Consider the following 17,603-nt stretch of genomic DNA (forward strand, 5'->3'; position numbering starts at 1 on the left):
CATTCTTAGATCAGTTAGCCTTACAAATAAAAATATCTTGAGCCAACCCGCTCCGTCCACTCTCATAGGCTACAGAGAAAAATCATAATTGACGTCAATATAAGTTCATGGTTTCCAATCGAACCATATGTGTTGTCTGCGGTTATTTTTCCTGTCCCTGTTCAAACTACCCTAAAATCCTTATCATTCCATCAGGTATGTGCCAACATCCACATACCACCATAATGCACTGCATTTCTGTTTTTACCATGTTTTTTGGTAGACTAGGCTACTAGCTCCCAGGGTAAATTTGAGTGCGAATGAAATGCAGAAAAGAAATTGCGTAATTCTTCTAAATTCTGGATTTGTTGGCTTTAATTTAAATGCTGGTTTCTCTGGACCAGTTTTTCTCCTATCTTCTCTATGAAATTCAAAAGGCCTGGTTATGAAGTTCTTGAGATCTAAATTTCTTTCTACTAAAAAAAAAATCTTAAACCATACATTTTGACTTTATATAGAGGCTCAACTAAAAGAACACATGTCTAAAAAATGTCTAAACTAAAAACAATAACAACAATAAAAAAGCAAATTCATGAATGTTAAAATGTTATTTTCTTCTCTTAAAGAAATCTATCCAATGTTTCTCGCAAGGATCTAAAAATGCTTTTCTAAATATCAATTCATTCTCACAACATAAAAATGCTCTAGTAAATGTCACCCATTTTCATAACTGGGCAGAGCTAACTATTTCCCTGGCCCTGCCTTGCCTAGATTTAGAAATGAAGACACTGGCTGCTCTCTTATAATAAACATTTTATGGTTCTTCCTTGTACTTCTAAGTTCTTGTCCTCTCACAATGATTTCACTTCTGTTAGATAAGGTTTGGGGTCAATACCCATTATAGCCCAACGTGCAAAAGGGCACTTAGTAAATGTCAATGGTGAGGTTATTACGGAGCAAGTATAACTCATTTTCAAAAATGTTAAAATTGGCTGGGCCCAGTGGCTTATGCCCATAATCCTAGCACTTTGGGAGGTTGAGACAGAAGGATCACTTGAGGCCTGGAGGTCAAGACCAGCCTGGGCAACACAGCAAGACTTCATCTCTATTTTTAAAAAAATTTATCAAAAAATGTTAAAACAGTTATAGAAATATTACATTAATGGAAAGTACTTATTTCCCTCTAGGTGATCAATCCTAGACAATAAGCATTGTTTATTTAATAGCTTCTATCGTATATCAAAGTTTATTCTATTTTACAATGTTTAATAAAATATTAAACTAAAATATATTAATATATAATTAAACATCATTAGTATAGTAATAATAGAAAACTCTCAGTTTATGTTAGCTTTGTATCAGACACAGTGCTATGCTGTTTACATGGATTGTCTAATTTTATCTTCATAATAACTCTGAATTCCTTCCACATTTTTGCCTCTACGAATAAGGCAGCCATACAGGTTTTCACATTGATATTTCCTCTTAAATTAGTTGTTTGAAATGTTTTATAGAATAAAAGTACCTGCTTCAGGAGCACAAACAATTTTATAGTTTTTTTTTTAATATACTGCCAAGCTGACCTCCAAAAAGATTACCATTTTACAATACTTCTTGCACTGACTGAGATTATCATTTTTACATAAAACAACCAAAACTTCTTCACAGTGATGTGCACTTATTAGAAAAGCTGACCATTTTTTCTATTGTCTGTGCTTTTTCATAGGTAGAATAGTTGGCTGCTCTAACTCTTATAAACACTATTAGCAATAATAAGTCTTAATACTGACCTATGACTGTTATAACACATTACTTCTTTGAATATTTGGTATACATTCAACTTTTATTTGTACCTTTCTTTCTTAATTTGTGTTTCTACTCTTCAGAAATCTTTTCTCTTTGTATCATTAAACCCACATCAACTTCTCAACAAAAATTTCTTCAACTCTTGTTACATATTTGTTCCCCATCTACAGTAGATTTCAATGAAATTTTTCAGTTTTCTAGCTTACTTATTTTATATTTTAATGCCAATTTCTCTTTTATTACTTCCCTTACTATCATTTAACAATGGTACCTTTATATGTTGTTTCAAGCCTGGTAAGATGAATCACTTACCATTGCTTTTCATTTTTCCCTTATATTTTGGTGTTCTTCAGTGTTACTTTTCTATATAAACATTGTCTTTTCCTTTAAACTTTATTTACTTTCTGACATCACCAATCATGGACTATTTATGAGTGAACTATGCATAGCTACGTCTTTTATTTTCTCAGGAAAACAGCACTACTAAGTGACTATGGCATCCTATACAAAACTTCAATCTTAGCTCATAGCTTTATGAGCCCCTGGTTTCACAGCCCCAGGAAGTCTCTTTTGATATATCCTATATATAAACTTTTCTACCTCTATACACTATTCTAGAAAATTACAAATGACTCTTAATATGCAACCAAATCTATAAACAGACTTTAAAAGAAACACTATAGCCTTCCCACACACAGACGCAGAATAATTCTCCCAATGGGAAGTACTACAATTAAAAAAAAAAAAAATCCAGGCTAGGCACCTGTATCAAAGTAAAACACACAAAATAAAATATAATAAAATAAAAACCATGGAATCATTTAACTGTCTCTTCCCTTACACTAAACATTCAGTCAATCACCATCACATATTTTGAATCATCATCTTCCGGTGTCCGCACTTGATTCTGCCTTCACTAGTACTCCAAATGTCAGAAGAGAAATTGAGGTGGATATGGAATGTATGTCCCAACGAGTGACTTTGATGACCTCTGCATAATGTGCAAAGCAGAGGATGGGAAGAATCAAGAAACACAGCATGAGCAATGGCTTCAAGAAATGCAGTAATGAGAAGGGGAGAGATGAAGGCCCAGGGGACAGGGAGTTCCTCTGGGTAGTACTGGACACCTGAGGATGTGCTGTGGGGAAGAAGTCAGTAAAAGAAAAAAGAAGATTTAATAAAGAGAAGAAATAATTAAAAGAGGGATGAAGAACATAGGTAAAGAAGTTAGTCTTGGAAAGAAACAAGGACATAGCTTCTTCTGAAAAATAGAAGAAACAAAAAATGAGATGAATGAAAACCCGAAAAAGCTCAGAATTTTGGGAGAGAAAAGTTGAAGGGGACCACGTTACATATTTTCTTTGTGGTGTAAAGTCATGGGGAAGATGTCCTGACTACAAGGATGATTTCAACTTTCTCCTACAAAGAACGACATAAATACTGCAAATTACAGGGGTAACAGCAGCCCAAAAAGTAAATAAAATTTTCTTAATATATAAAAACTACCTATTAATGGAACACAGCTTTTCCTTTTACGCTCAATGCACTGCAATCACTTCTGAAACAATGCCAAGTGATCATCCTCCAAATATAATACTTGATATAAAATACGGAATTCTTAAGTATAGAAAACAATAGAGATTACAAAGAGGCGGGACAGTAAGTTTCAGTTAACTAGAAAACACATAAATGTGCTTTACCTCTCGTATTTCGTGGCCAGCTCCTCTGTATGACTGCAAGTCCTCCAAGATGCCTTCTGCATCTTTTAATACTACATTCACCTGATTATAAATTTCCTTCTCAGACTCTGTAGGCTGGGCATCTAAATAGCAGGAAAGCACAAGAAAATTTACAGTGACATGATTTTTTTAAAATACATATGTAACTGTAAGCAATTAACAACCCCAATTTCCAAAGATGAGTTAATTCTATTCTATGTTAACTTTGCACTTTTTAAGAAAAGACTAATACTTTTTCCATAGTTCTACATTTAAATGACTAGCTTCAAGTTTATAAATATTACAGAAAACAAGGCAACACCAAACGTTACTAATTTAGTTTAAGTTCCAATTTAGGACCTGGTGTATTAAACCAATCTGAGAATTACAATAAAAAATTTTAATTGTGATAGTCTTAACAATGACTTTTTCTGCAATTATCACTATCACTGTAAATGCATCAAATGATCGATTTTAATGCAAAAGAAATAAAAGCCTACTGAAGCATGTTGCTTATCTATAGTTTAAAACAAATTATTTTTATTTTTCTACAAAGTTCATTTTACTTTTAATGACTAGGTTTTGATATAAAAAAAGTAAAAACTTTAAAAGAATCGTTTTTAAGCGCTCCCCCTTTTCTAGGGATCACTCTAAAGTGTCTCAACATAGATGATAGTGTAGGTTAAAGAAGGGAGGATATATACATCTAAAAACAAACTCAAGAGAATATCACTGAACTATTCTGCTGATGACTACAAGGTCAAGGTTCCTATGCAGAGGAGTTCAAATTATAAAACTGCTCCACAATTACTCAGCTGCTGAAAACAAGATACTTCAAGCTACACTACAAGACGATTACTGAAATTTTGAAATACTAAGGAAAATCTGAGTTCCTACACACTTGGGAGTAACAGAAAAATGAAGGAAGAATTACAGTTATAAAAAGCAGAATCAGGGACACAAACACATGGGCATTTTCACCACCTGCGGTGTTAGGTGCAAAACATATGTTAATGGATGACTAAATGTGGATTTCTCTCTGCTTGACTCAAGTTAACAGTTGCTTTTAATAATACTGGTCATTTGTTCTCTAAGGACAAATCTTTCTTATTTTAAGAAAAAAGGGGGACTCTAAGAGGAAATGAAGATTTTTTTTTCATAAATCTTTCCAAGCAGGCCACATTCAACACCACAGGTAAGGCATAAAGCACTTTATAAAATTATAAACATTATGATTATAATGTTTCAGAGAAAAATGACTGGCAGAATTCCTCCATGCTAAAATTTTCTCTTATGAGGGGAAAGGAATCAGTCCAAATTTGTAAGATGAAGCAGGAACATTTTTAATACTATCACACTGGTCTTTAAGTTGAAAAATGTTAACAAAAAAGAAGGTTTTTGATAAATCTTTGTCTACCAATCATATAAAACTAGTTAACTAGACTTTTCTGCTCCTTTTCACCTCACCACAAACACACAATGATGTTTTTATTCCTTTACTTAGAATATTGTAAAGAAACTTTGTTTACACATGAAACTGGGTGTAAAGATTCCCCAAAAACTGTAACTTTATTTTGTGCTTGGAGCAAGTCATAATTCAACCTGCCAAATAGTCAAAAATATACAAAATATTTTTTAAAAATCAACAATTACATTACCAAATTTTAAACTCAACATAGTAAAATAGTACTACAGCAACAATGATAAAGTAACATTCATATGCAAAGTCCACTTAAGAATGTGTTCACATATCTGTCCCCTCATTTTTCAAATTTCTTTTCAGAAATCATTTTTTTAGGAAGAAAATACTGCGACAAAATAATTATACAAGAGGAGCCAATTGAAAAATTAAAAAGACTCTCTATCCAAAGCTACAAAGGTATTATTACTAGGAACAAATACTGATATTGCAACTAAATGGTTAGCTTTCTTATAGATCAAGCTTTGTTATTTAGCAGTAATGATTTACTGCTAAATATTTTACATTTTGCCATATTTTCCAATGTAATAGACATACTTTTCTTTTTAAAAAATGCACACTTCATAACTTTTATACTTACATCAGATGTAGTAGAGAAAAATAATTTTTACATGCAAAAAACGACAGTCTTACACTTTTTCATATGGAATTGTGAAACTACAGACATAACATCAATAGTAGACATGTATTTAGTTTGAATTCATGAAGTGGGAATTCATGACAAAGGACAATATTTTAGCTATCTATTATATATATCAAAGGTATTTGTGAAGTTTGAAAATGCTAGACTATGTATTTTGGGTGTGGTGACTAACTGTTAACATAAAAATGTGACACTGAGACTTACATACAAACGAAACATTATCAAGTAGACTTAAGTAGACCTTGTAAGTGGTTAATAACTAGTAAAGGTTTAATAAGTACCAAGAAATTTAAAAATAGAGAAGATTTAAGTTTCCCTTTAGGGTGAGAAAAACACCCAGCACCACAATGATTAAACATTTTTTAGACTGTCACAGGAAAGTCACATTTATAATTTTGAAAGCTGCTGAAGACTGCTGTAGAAATGGAGACAAACAGAAAATAGCAGACAGGTAAGCACTGCTTTACTGAAAGCAAGTCATGCAAAAGGGTGAAACACCAGGAAGGGGGAAAGGCTGGATAAAATAAAGCTTTTTTTATTTTCCCAAAAAACGGTACTATATAATGCAACCAAGACTTGTCACTTTGATTTTCCACAGAAAAAAATGGCTTTACTATTTCAAAAAAATAAAAACAAAAGTATCATTTAGACATTTCACAAAAGGACATTCAAAATTGTAAAATAATTTATCTACTACTGAGAGTAGACATATTCATTAATTATCAAGCTTAGTTTTTAAAGCTGTTCAAGGGAAATTAAGGCATGTTTCAATTGTTCTTATTGAAGATAAATTAAAAAATTCTAATAACTTCACACTAATTACCTTAAGGGGTTGGAGGGTAGAAAAAGAGTCACTAAAAGTAACTGCTAAAATTGAAGTCATTATAATACAAAAGGAGGCAAGAACTATGAAATGAAAAAATAAAAATTATAATTGGGGTAAGAGATCTTTCTGCTTTAATTTTACAGTAATTCATTCAATAAATCTGTGTGATCTGCCTCTAAGTTACATCAAGACACAGGCCAGAATGTATAGTATGTACCACTGGTACATATGTAAACTCAGTACCTAGTAGATTTTCTATAATACATTTTGAATGAATGAGAGAGTACAGAGACATAAATAAGTCTCCAGCATGAATTAAGGAAGACTACTATGCATTTTGATCTCTGAATAAATATCATCCTATATCATTTTAGAAAAATAAATATAAGAAAGATGCCACCAGAATAAAGATATTTCAAAGTACAGGGCAAAAGCAATTGAAACTATGCAAGAGATAAATGAAAAAATAAGTGAAAATAGGTCCCAATATTTCTAAATGATAAAGGGGAAACAAGTAACACAAAGGACACAAGAAATAGAGGAAATGTATGACTCAATAGAGAGGCACTCCAACAGAATCAGAGAAAATACATGCTATTTCTCCCTTAACAAATGACTAGCTCTATTTACTCTCTTATTTTGATCTACCTGGAGATAAGTAAATCAAGTTTAACAAATACATACTGAACTTCTATCATTTAAAAAGCACTATGCTAAGATTGGGAAAGGACACAAAAAATAAATAAAAGTCTCTTTCCTCCCAAGAACTAGAATTTAGTGACCCAGTAGATATAGGAGTTACTCAGGTAAAGATTTGTCATTAGTATAAACTATAAATTAACATTTTGTTATAAAATGGGAAATTCCAAGAACCAGAAGAGGCTATAGAGGCCCCTATTCAGTGCCTTTTTTCCATTTTTTTTTTTTTTTTAATTTTTAAGACAGGGTCTCGCTCTGCCATCCAAGCTAGAGTGCAGTGGAGCAATCATAGCTCACTGCAGGGGCACGTGCCACCATTCTCAGCTAATTTTGTAAAAAAAAAAAAATCCTTTGGACAGACAGAGTCTTACCATGTTGATCAAGGCTGGTCTCAAAGTCCTTGACTCAAGAGATCCTCTCGCTGTGGCCTCCCAAAGTGCTGGAATTATAGCCATGAGCCACTACACCTAGTTCCATTCAGAGCTTTTTATATGCTGCCATTAGCATAACTGCTGCCAAATTTAATGGAGCAATTTTGGGCTTATATTTTAATTGAACTATTATTAAATAAAAACAAAATCTGATCATATAGGTGTAATCTGTTCTAAGGAAAAAATCCTTCTATCAAGATTGAAAAATAACGTTTCACTGAATGCAGAAAAACATTTCATGCCTTAAGGTCTTTGTCCATGTTGTTCCTTCTTTCTACCATTCTTCACTGTATTAGCTCAAAACATTCTAATTCACTCTCCAAAACCCAATTCAAATATCAACAGCAGAAAGTCTTCCATGAGGGGCCAAGTGCGGTGGCCCATACCTGTAATCCCAATACTTTGGGAGGCCAAGGTGGTGGATCATCTGAGGTCCGGTATTTGAGACCAGCCTGGGCAACACGGTGAAACCCCGTATCTACTAAAATACAAAATTAGCCAGGTATGGTGCTGCATGCCTATAATCCCAGCTACTGAGGAGGCTGAGGCAGGAGGCTGAGGATGGAGAATCGCTTGAACCCAAGAGGTGGAGGTTGCAGTAAGCCAAGATCATGCCATTGCACTCCAGTCTGGGTGACAGAGTGAGACTCCATCTCAAAAAAGAAGGTCTTCCATGATGATTCCCAATCTGACTGACATTTAAAGTTAGTATCTTCCTGAGCTACACGTTGAAAATAATGTTTAAAATAAATAATTTAAGTAAAACTATGAGTTTTCTGGCAGGTGGGTGCCTGTAATTCCAGCTACTTTTGGGTTGGGAACTGAGGTGAGAAGGTCACTTGAGCCAGGGAGGTCGAAGCTACAGTGAGTTGAGATCACGCCACTGCACTCCAGCGTGGGTGACACACGGACCCTGTCTCAAAAACAAAACAAAACAAAACAAAATTATGAGCTTTCAATTCTATCTTCTCCTACTAGATTGAGAGCTCCCAAAGGTATGGGCTGTATCTTAGTTATTTTGCATCCCTAGCACCTACTGGTATACAGGAGGCAAGCCATAAAGATATGTTGAACTGAAGTGAAAAACAGTTACAGGGGTTGAGAGGGGAGTAAATTAAGAGAGTAATGATTTACTTGAAATCATTTACTTTGCAAACTACAAGATTCCATTAAATCACGTTTCAATTTTATATATAATATGATACAAATAGCCAGGAAATCTGCATGAATTATTTCTATAGTTGCCCAACTGCAGAGATATACTGGGATAGACTTAACCAATTAGGACAATGGAAACAGTAAAACTAAATTACTCTGGTGACATGAATATTAAGGTGCATCTAGAAATAAACAATGTAGAACTAATTACTCCAGCAAAAATAATGTGGCTATATCTTAAGTTACTGGGAACTAGCAAATCAATTATGTTGACAATTTTGGGTCTGCTACAAAACAGTATAAAACAGTTTAAGAGAGTACCCATCTGATGGGTCAAGGTCACTATAGTAGCTTAATGATAAGGTAAGCTTTCACAAATGCGCTATTTCCAAAAAGAAGAAAAATGTGCAAATGGATGGGAGATGAAATTAAGATAATGCCAATGTTAGAATCAAAAGAAAATGTATCTAAAAATCTACATAAGACATAACAATGGGCAAACTCTAGTCTGGTATACAGTATGTCATCACTAAATTTCATTTATAGTACGCAAGTATAAAACCGAAAGATCTACATTGGCTGATATTGGCAACAATATATGCCTTTACAGTTAACATTTTAAATGTTAATATATATAACATTTTATATATTATTGGTTATTATTGTTGTTTGCAATTTTAACCATTTTCTGTCACTATTATTATTCAAATTATAACAATATATCAGGTGCAGTAGCTCACACCTGTAATCCCAGCACTTTCTAAGACCAAGGTGAGTAGATCACTTGAGCTCAGGAGTTTGTGACCAGCCTGAGCAACATGGTGAAACTCCATCTCTACCAAAAATACGAAAAATTAGCTAGGCTTGGTCGCATGCGCCTGTAGTCCCAGCTACTCTGGAGGCTGAGGTGGGAGGATCCCTTGAGCCAGGGAAGCAGAGGTTGCAGTGAGTTGAGATAGAGCCAATGCACTCTGGCCTGGTGGAAAGAGTGAGACCCCATATCCCAAAAAAAAAAAAAAAATAAAAAAAAAGAATTTAAATGTGTGTGTGATTGTGTGTGTGTCTGTGTGTGTGTGTGTGTGTGTGTGTGTCTAAAATCATTCAAACACTCCCAGAAAATGGAAAGCCAAGACCAAGTAATCTTTTAAATACTACATTTAAATTCATGCTTCCCACTTGACCATAATATAATGCTAGGTTTACAAAAAGATCAAGTGCCAAGTCTTGAACAAGATCTTGACTGAATCAAAGCCAAGATTCTGTAAACATAAGGAATTTGAAACAAAGAGGAAAAGGGAGACAGAATAGCAGAAAAATACACAAGACCAAGTTGGAAACAGATGCAAATAAACTAAAATACAGCTCTAATGTAAGCTGCCTCATTTGAAAGAATATCTTCAAGTCAGCAATCTGCTCAACATCCCCAAGCTGATTAAAAGTCATGCTAAACATGCACTTAAAATAGCACTGGTAAATTGTTGAGAAGGGTCAAGAAAACAAATATTTAACTAATATTTAACAGTATTTCCCCTAAAACCTCAATTTCTTTTGAAACCCAATTTCATATGGACCTGATATTGATATTACTATTGTTTACTAGCCTGTACACAGTACCCAAACTGTAACAGATTCTTTATAGAAATGGAATAAAAGTCAAAAATAACCAGAGACCACAAATTATTCTACAAAATGAAGATAAGCTATAAACTGATGTGTTCACATGAACTGCCCTGGTTTAAAATGATTCATAAAATAGAATAAATTACATAAAATCATAAAAACTAAATTGAAGTTGCAGGAGAAGGCAATGACTTTCTGGGGGTTTATTTTAAATGATTTGCTGTTTTGTTTTTAAAATCAGAAAACACCTTAAATTTTAAGTATATAAAAATATGTTCAAACACTTTAACCTCAAATAAAAATGTAAGGGATCACATGATGTAAAACCTAAGGAATACCTCTTCACCCTTTCCTAACAATTTTCTATTGATCAGTTAAAATAGCATCATTCACACTAAAACATCAATTTAATCATTTTTCTCAATTGGACAACCAGACAAGCTAAAGCGATATCAACAGCCAACAAAAGCAAAAGCTTTGCAACATGCATTGAGGTCAATGACACTTACCTGCCACTCTTAGACCATATTACAATAGGTCATGCAACATAAAACAAACAGAAGGCAAATTACTTAAAGGTCTGTGAACCCATTATTTTTCCTTTTATTTAGAGTTAGAAAAAATAAATTCCTGAAATAAATACATTGCATTTTTTTTAACTTTTCAAATTATCTGCAAAGATTAAATAATTTAGGTTCACACTTACCTTTTAATATTATGCCCAAATTACTGAGCTCTGAATGGCCTTCATGAACAGATTGATATTTGAAATACTTAAATATGCACCCTAGAATAATTGAAACCTTGTCGATTTTTCTTGACTACAATAAAAGTTTTCCCCAAATACTGCTTCTATTAATAAATCTTGAGGTAGTATTTGACCTTTCCAACAAAATTTTTGCATAAAAATGTTTTCATTAGAGAATAGATCTCAAATTACAAAATAATCTCCAACTAAGAGATATAAAATCTCTTATAAAAACTCAAATAAAGACATTTTATTATCACAATTTAATCTATAAAATAGGACTTCCAGTTCTAGAAGGCACCAGAAATTTACCAACAATTCATAGCTCAGTCATGCAAAGCAGTTAAAAAGATGGCGAAGTGGAAACATTCATTTAGTGCAAGACAAACGCAGTCTACTGCAGGCAAAGAGAAATAGATATAAAATCATCTTCTCACTTTCAAAATCAAGGAAAAAATTTGGCCCCTGCTCAAGGTCTGTGCATGTCAAAACTTTAAGAAGATTCCCCATGTTAAGGTACCTGTCAAGACAAGAATGAGAAAAGAGAAAATATCCCTTTATAAAAAAGAACATCTGAAGTTTACTTAAAGAAAAATAGTAACAGGGAAAATGTTCATTAGGCCATGAATTCATTCTTCAGGTTACCCAGAATGTGCTCTGGCAGACAGCAAATCAGGTTCTCAAGGTGTTGGTATGTAGGACCTAGAGGTGAAATGTGGTTTTCCTGTACACAATGGCATAACTGTTGCTCTAATTCTTCTCAAAATTCTCCCAAGACAAGTTTCATTAATGGCCTTATAATGAAAAATTCTTTAAGTATTCCAATAGTGCTAATATTCTGAAAAAGAAATTTCTGATCAAGAATTATTTACATGTAATATTATCATAGCACTGAAATAACAATTTATTTCAAAGCCAAATATTAATACATTTGGCCACAGCTCACCTTTTCATCTCATCTTAAAACAGTATAATGTAAAACTTACTTCCTGCATGAGATTAAATAAAGCACATATTTCTAACCAAATTTGGATTGTTAATTTGTGGAGGTTATGGAGAGTACTGACTCAAGATATGCAGCACAATTCTGATTTTTAAAATAAAATTGTTATAGGATTATAAGTGAATATTGTTTGACATAGTCACTAAAGCATACTATTAGAATGTTCATCATAAGGCTGCTTGCTTCATGGACTAATGAAAGGACAGCACTCGCTACAGACTCAACATGATTTTAGCAAATGAAAAACTAAATTATACATATGATGGTGATGTTTGCCTACGATTAAGAAAAAAATCATGCAACCTTTGTTGATCCCCATGTTTAATTAACAAATATTCTGGCTGGCCTTCACTGTGGTGTGAGTATAATTCATCTTTCACCTTTACCATTATGCACCAGCTGTGAAGGGCTAAAGAGACTTACTTTCAAAGTCCAAGAAAAAATGTGCTGCATTGTGGTCTATGTCCCTGGTTAGCACCTTAATGAGATTACCCATGCCAGCAAACCTAAAAATAAAAATGGCAACATCATTTAGTTCCAGTAAAAAATTTTAAGCAGAGGCCTGGGATTTGGCAAAGGCTGGCTTGCTCATAATTATCAACAGGTGCAGGTTTATATGCTTTTGGCAATGAGAATTTGGAACAACAAAAGCACATTTGGCTCTGAGTTTATAGCTCCTGTCCCTCTTTTCCACATATCAAAAAACTTACATAAAGCAAGATGGGAAAAAAGATTAGATTTTGACATATAACTTGCAATATTTACATTTTATTGCTATCTATGTCAGTGTTACTCCTTTAAAATTTTTGAGGCATATATTTCTCAATTTAAATTAACAGCAAAACTAGATTTCTCAAATAAGTAAATATAGAGACCATTATTTTTTAAATAATAGGGATATTTTCCTTCTTGCAGAATCAAATCCTATTGGGAATACAAAGAAGACAAACCACATTTAACCATTAAAGACTGAAGAAAGTTATCAATTAATTACCCATCTAAAAAAACTTTACCACACATAAAATATTTTTGATATCTTCTATCTCCTAAGATTAATCAAACATTTATTATTTAACTCTTAGACTGAATAATCAACTATATACAACTATACCATGTATGGAACTTAAAAGTTAACACAGCAAACAAGCACAATAGGGAGCCAGTAATTATCTCAAGTTACTAAGTTTGCAGAGAAAAAAAAGTAAAAATACAGCATTGGCATTAATGTTGCCCAAGATTTGCCATAATGCAGCGAGGATGAAAGTGGAAAATGGGGTCAGAACCAGGAAACCAGGTTCAAACCCGGAAGGTGGAGTGACAAAAGGAAGGCAAGCTATGTATCACAGCTACCCACATTCTCCTCCCTCCAATTGCTATACTTTTCCTCCAACTGCTGTATGTTTTTCTCCAAAGATCCCATTGCTGGCAAATGTAAATAAAGCACAACATAAAACAACATTTTTATTAAGAAAAAAAAGACAACTTGCCACTCACTCTCATTACAAGAAGCTTGAAAAAAGTTAGCACTTCTTGTCACCTGTGGCATCCCCTACTTCTTACATCTACTCTCCAACATTAGCATTTGTTTCTAACTGTAAGCTTCCCATGAGGAAATAAATGCCTGGGTGTAATAGTTACTTGCTTTAGAGATCAAAGTCTGATGTATGGAATCACAAATTTTTTATAAAACGTTAAAAGCAATCTAATTTATTCACATATGGTAAGTACTAAATGGTTCTTCTCTTTTGAAACAATATTCCCCCAATGGGAGAGAGAGAGAGATCTATCTTCTTTTTATATTAATATTTTTATGACACTGAATTTCAACGGTCTGATTTTGTACAATATTTTACACAAATGGATTAGGTGACATTAAAGCTAAAAAAGAAACATTTAATATTTAATCTTAATTACCTTATACATTGTAAAACATTTAGTAATACCAAGCTTTTATATTAAAGGAAAGGAAAAACATTTTTCTTAAATCATCACACCCAAATAATTACCTCAAATTGGTTACTAAAGTTATTCAATAGATTTTGGAAGAAACCATTTGGAAGTAGCATATTTCACAGCTTTAATTTTTAAAAGCTTTCCAACATACATGGAATGACTGTTTCCAAACACATACAAATTTTTTCACTAACAAGAACTGAGACCAAAATTTTTTAAAATTACCTAGTGGTATCAAAACTGTAACTACAAATGAAAAATATATCATGGGAATGGACTGTAATTATTTTAGTAGGAAAAAGGCAGCACACCATTTGGTTTTAGGAGTTTGATCTATGGAATCAAACCAGAAATTCAACTCTAGCTTACTAGCTGTCTGACCTTAAGGATGGTGGTTAACCCTTGTGAGGACTCATTTCTTGATTGGTAAAACACAGATAATTATAGTAACTATCTTAAATGCCTTTTATGAGGGTTAAATGAGATTAAGCACTGACTCACTCAGCTTAGTGTCTGGCACACAGAAAACATTTAATAAATATTCGCTGTTGCTGTAATTAAAACCTAAATATCACAAAACAACCTTTTAAAAGTAATAATGGCTCTATTTATTTCAACATAAACCTGAGTCTTTATCAACAAATTTCAATGTTATAAATCAGAACAAAGCCCATATTTGTCAAGAATGTTGCTGGAATGTTGTCCTAAAATTAGTAGTATTAACAGGAAACCATCATCAGGTATGAAGAGGGAGATTAGGTTTCCTTACCTTTTTACCTGTATGCACCCAGTCCAACCTTGGGGAAAATTTTGGAACTAGCCAGGTATGTTTGCTCCATTTTCCTACAGATCCTTCTGTAAACTTCTTCCTCTGTATATGGTCCTTCTTTTCAGGCACCCCAGGCTAATGTGATCCTCCACTCCTCATACTTGGGAGTATGACCACTACATCAGACTTGGTCCTGACCTATTTACTCTCATAAGAATTGAGAATTTCTTGCCTCTTTACACCATACACAGATACTTAGATTGAAAATGGCTCAGTTTATCTAACACAGTGTTTCTCACTATTAACATTTTGGGCTGAGGAGCTCTTTTGTTATGGGAGTCTGTCTCTCATTGTAGGAAAAACAGCAATATCTTGGGCTTGAATCTACTAGACACCAGTAGCTGCCCCCCATACAAGCTGTGACAATCAAAAATGCCTCTAGATACCGCCAAATGTCTCCTGGGGGCAAAATCACCCCTAAGAACCACTACAACAACTGCTGTCCAGTGCAGAAGTTCCCTCTACCACACAGCACACAGGACAGATGCTACGTAGGCAGCCCATATCACAATGTCTCTTTGAACAGAAAGTCATGGAAGTTTTCAAAGACCTAAAAACAGTTAGTTCCATTGCAACATTATCGGTTCTCCTATCCTGTGTAAGAATAAACAAAAAATTAAAACCATAATCCTATCTTACTATATTTTAACCCGGTCAAAAACCAAAATAAACCCTTCTGTCCTCTCGCTGTGACTGCTTTCAACTAATCATCAGCTTAGGTAGGGCCAGACTGCCTGGGTCTGAAACCCAGCTCTGCCACTCCCAAGCTTTGTGACTTTAGTCAAGTTTTTTTTTTTTAACTTCTCCATTCCTCAGTTTTCTCAGGTATAAAAGGTACATAATAATAATATTCACCTCAGAGCATTCCTAAAATCATTAAATGGGCTAATATAAGCACAGCATTTAGTTCCATACCCGGCAGTTTATTTACTATTACTGTTGCAGCTGTCAGAGCAACCTAACTGCAGGCTCTGTTCCCAGTAGCAGAGCCTATGGAATGTCAGGCGTGGGCAGATGCCACAGTCATACTTCCTGCCATAGAGGATGACAGTCTGTCACAAGAGAATGAACCAATATTACAGTGCAAAGTGTTAGAAAGTGTCCTGGAGTCATTAATTTCCATTCATTCCCGAGTTCCAGCTGTCACTTCTCTCGGTCAGTTTGCTTGACTTTCCTCTGGTTTTAAGATATCCTAGTTTCTTTAAACCAATATCCCTTTTAGCTATTTAGCTGAGTTGGATTTCTGCCACATTCATCTAAAGAAGTCTAGTAAGATTTCTAAGTTTCGAATGACTAAATACATTTGACATGAATGATACCAAAGGATTTAAGATTTTAAAAGTCTATATAAAACTTGACCCAAAACACTATTGATATGTTTTAGTGGTACTAATTTAAGGTAAATAACGAATATTATCATTTAGAATAATAAACTAAGCCTTACTATCTGAATTTAGAAGGAAAAGGCTAAAGAATTCTCTTTCAAATTATTTTTTATTGCAATCCTTGGATTTAAACTAAATATTGCATTTACTAAATAAGCTAAAAAACAATTTAACACAAATACATGGAATCCAGACACAGTTTACTCAAGAGTTGTCCTATGTCTGGTGAAATATTTTCACTATGAGCCCTTAGATACTTATTTCCATGTTGACAACTTATCTGGAAAGGAACATGCCCTTCCTGGCCGGTAGTCTGTGGAATGTATTTTTAAGCTCACAAAATGCACTTAAATACATTAGACCATTTTCCCATAAAACATTTAAAATTAAGTTTCCTTACAGAATAACAGAAGCCAATAGAAACAGAACTATATGCTACAATTACTATAGTATTTCCTCTCTCTAGAAACTTCCTAAGAGATGTTGTTACTTCACTTTTTCCTGCTCAAGTACTTTTTAATGCTGTCTCTTCTTCCTAGAATGCTAGACCCAAAGATTTTCCCATGGTTGGCTTCTTTCCATCCTTCAGGGTTCATGTCAAAAGGCATCTCTTTGAAGACTTTTTTCTGCCAATCTTCTCAAAGGAGTTGCACTGGCTGTAACTTGTACCAGTGATAATCTTCCACCTACCTCTTCACACAGCTTATTTCTTCAGCATGCTTCTCACAATCTGAATTACTCTAATTGTTTAGTGTCAGTTTTCCTCACATTCAGCTTATAAATGTGTAAGTGGCCCGTGAGAAGGAAGGGGAGGATAGAAAGGTAAAAAACACATTGACCAGCCTCACTTTAAATCAGGATTTCTTAAACTCAGCACTACTAACATTTGAACTATACAATTCTTTGCTGTGGGGGACTGTCTAATGCCTTGTGGGTTGTTTAGCAGTATTCTGGGCCTCCGCCCACTAGACCCTTCTTATCACCCCTGCTGTTAGCTGTGACAATCAATAACGCCTCCAGACATTGTCAAATGTCCCCTGGGAGGCAAAATTGCCTGTGGTTGACAGCTTCTGCTTTTAATAAAGGGCTACCAACCTGAAGTGAACTCTCAGTTTTGCTACCTCATTCAATCTCCTCTCCCACTTTCCCAGGTGATTATTCCACATATTTAAGAAAAAAAAAAAAAAAATCTTATCTTCCTCATGATCTCTTTTAAAAAGAAAGAGAGAGAGAGAGAGAGAGAGAGAGAGAGAAAGAGAGAAAGAGAGAGAGAAGGAGAGAAAGAGAGAAAGAAAGAAAGAAGAAAGAAAGAAAGAAAGAAAGAA

General features: G+C 33.9%; 1 protein-coding gene and 1 non-coding gene across 40 annotated transcripts in view; both read right to left on the reverse strand.

Moving 5' to 3' along the window:
• CYRIB (CYFIP related Rac1 interactor B) overlaps positions 1-17,603 on the reverse strand; it is a 170,890-nt gene that overhangs the window by 21,234 nt on the left and 132,053 nt on the right. For 11 of the 39 annotated variants that reach the window (XM_032253430.1, XM_032253469.1, XM_032253514.1 and 8 more), the window contains 2 exons: positions 11,546-11,628; positions 3,486-3,607 (listed from right to left, as the gene is read on the reverse strand). In XM_032253430.1, the coding sequence (XP_032109321.1) occupies positions 3,486-3,607; positions 11,546-11,618 (195 nt within the window). In that variant the 5' untranslated portion in view covers positions 11,619-11,628. Of the gene's footprint in view, positions 1-3,485; positions 3,608-10,869; positions 10,878-11,545; positions 11,629-12,534; positions 12,618-17,603 lie in introns of all 39 variants that reach the window. The other 28 variants (XM_032253644.1, XM_032253652.1, XM_032253660.1 and 25 more) reach the window with 6 other exon arrangements.
• Positions 2,240-2,367, reverse strand: LOC116536119. Its single transcript, XR_004262489.1, has one exon. It is a non-coding gene; the product is annotated as a small nucleolar RNA SNORA25 (small nucleolar RNA).

This window comes from Sapajus apella, unplaced genomic scaffold, assembly GCF_009761245.1.
Source record: "Sapajus apella isolate SASKATOON/1434 unplaced genomic scaffold, GSC_monkey_1.0 scaffold3, whole genome shotgun sequence".
In the NCBI taxonomy this organism is placed as follows: domain Eukaryota; kingdom Metazoa; phylum Chordata; class Mammalia; order Primates; family Cebidae; genus Sapajus; species Sapajus apella.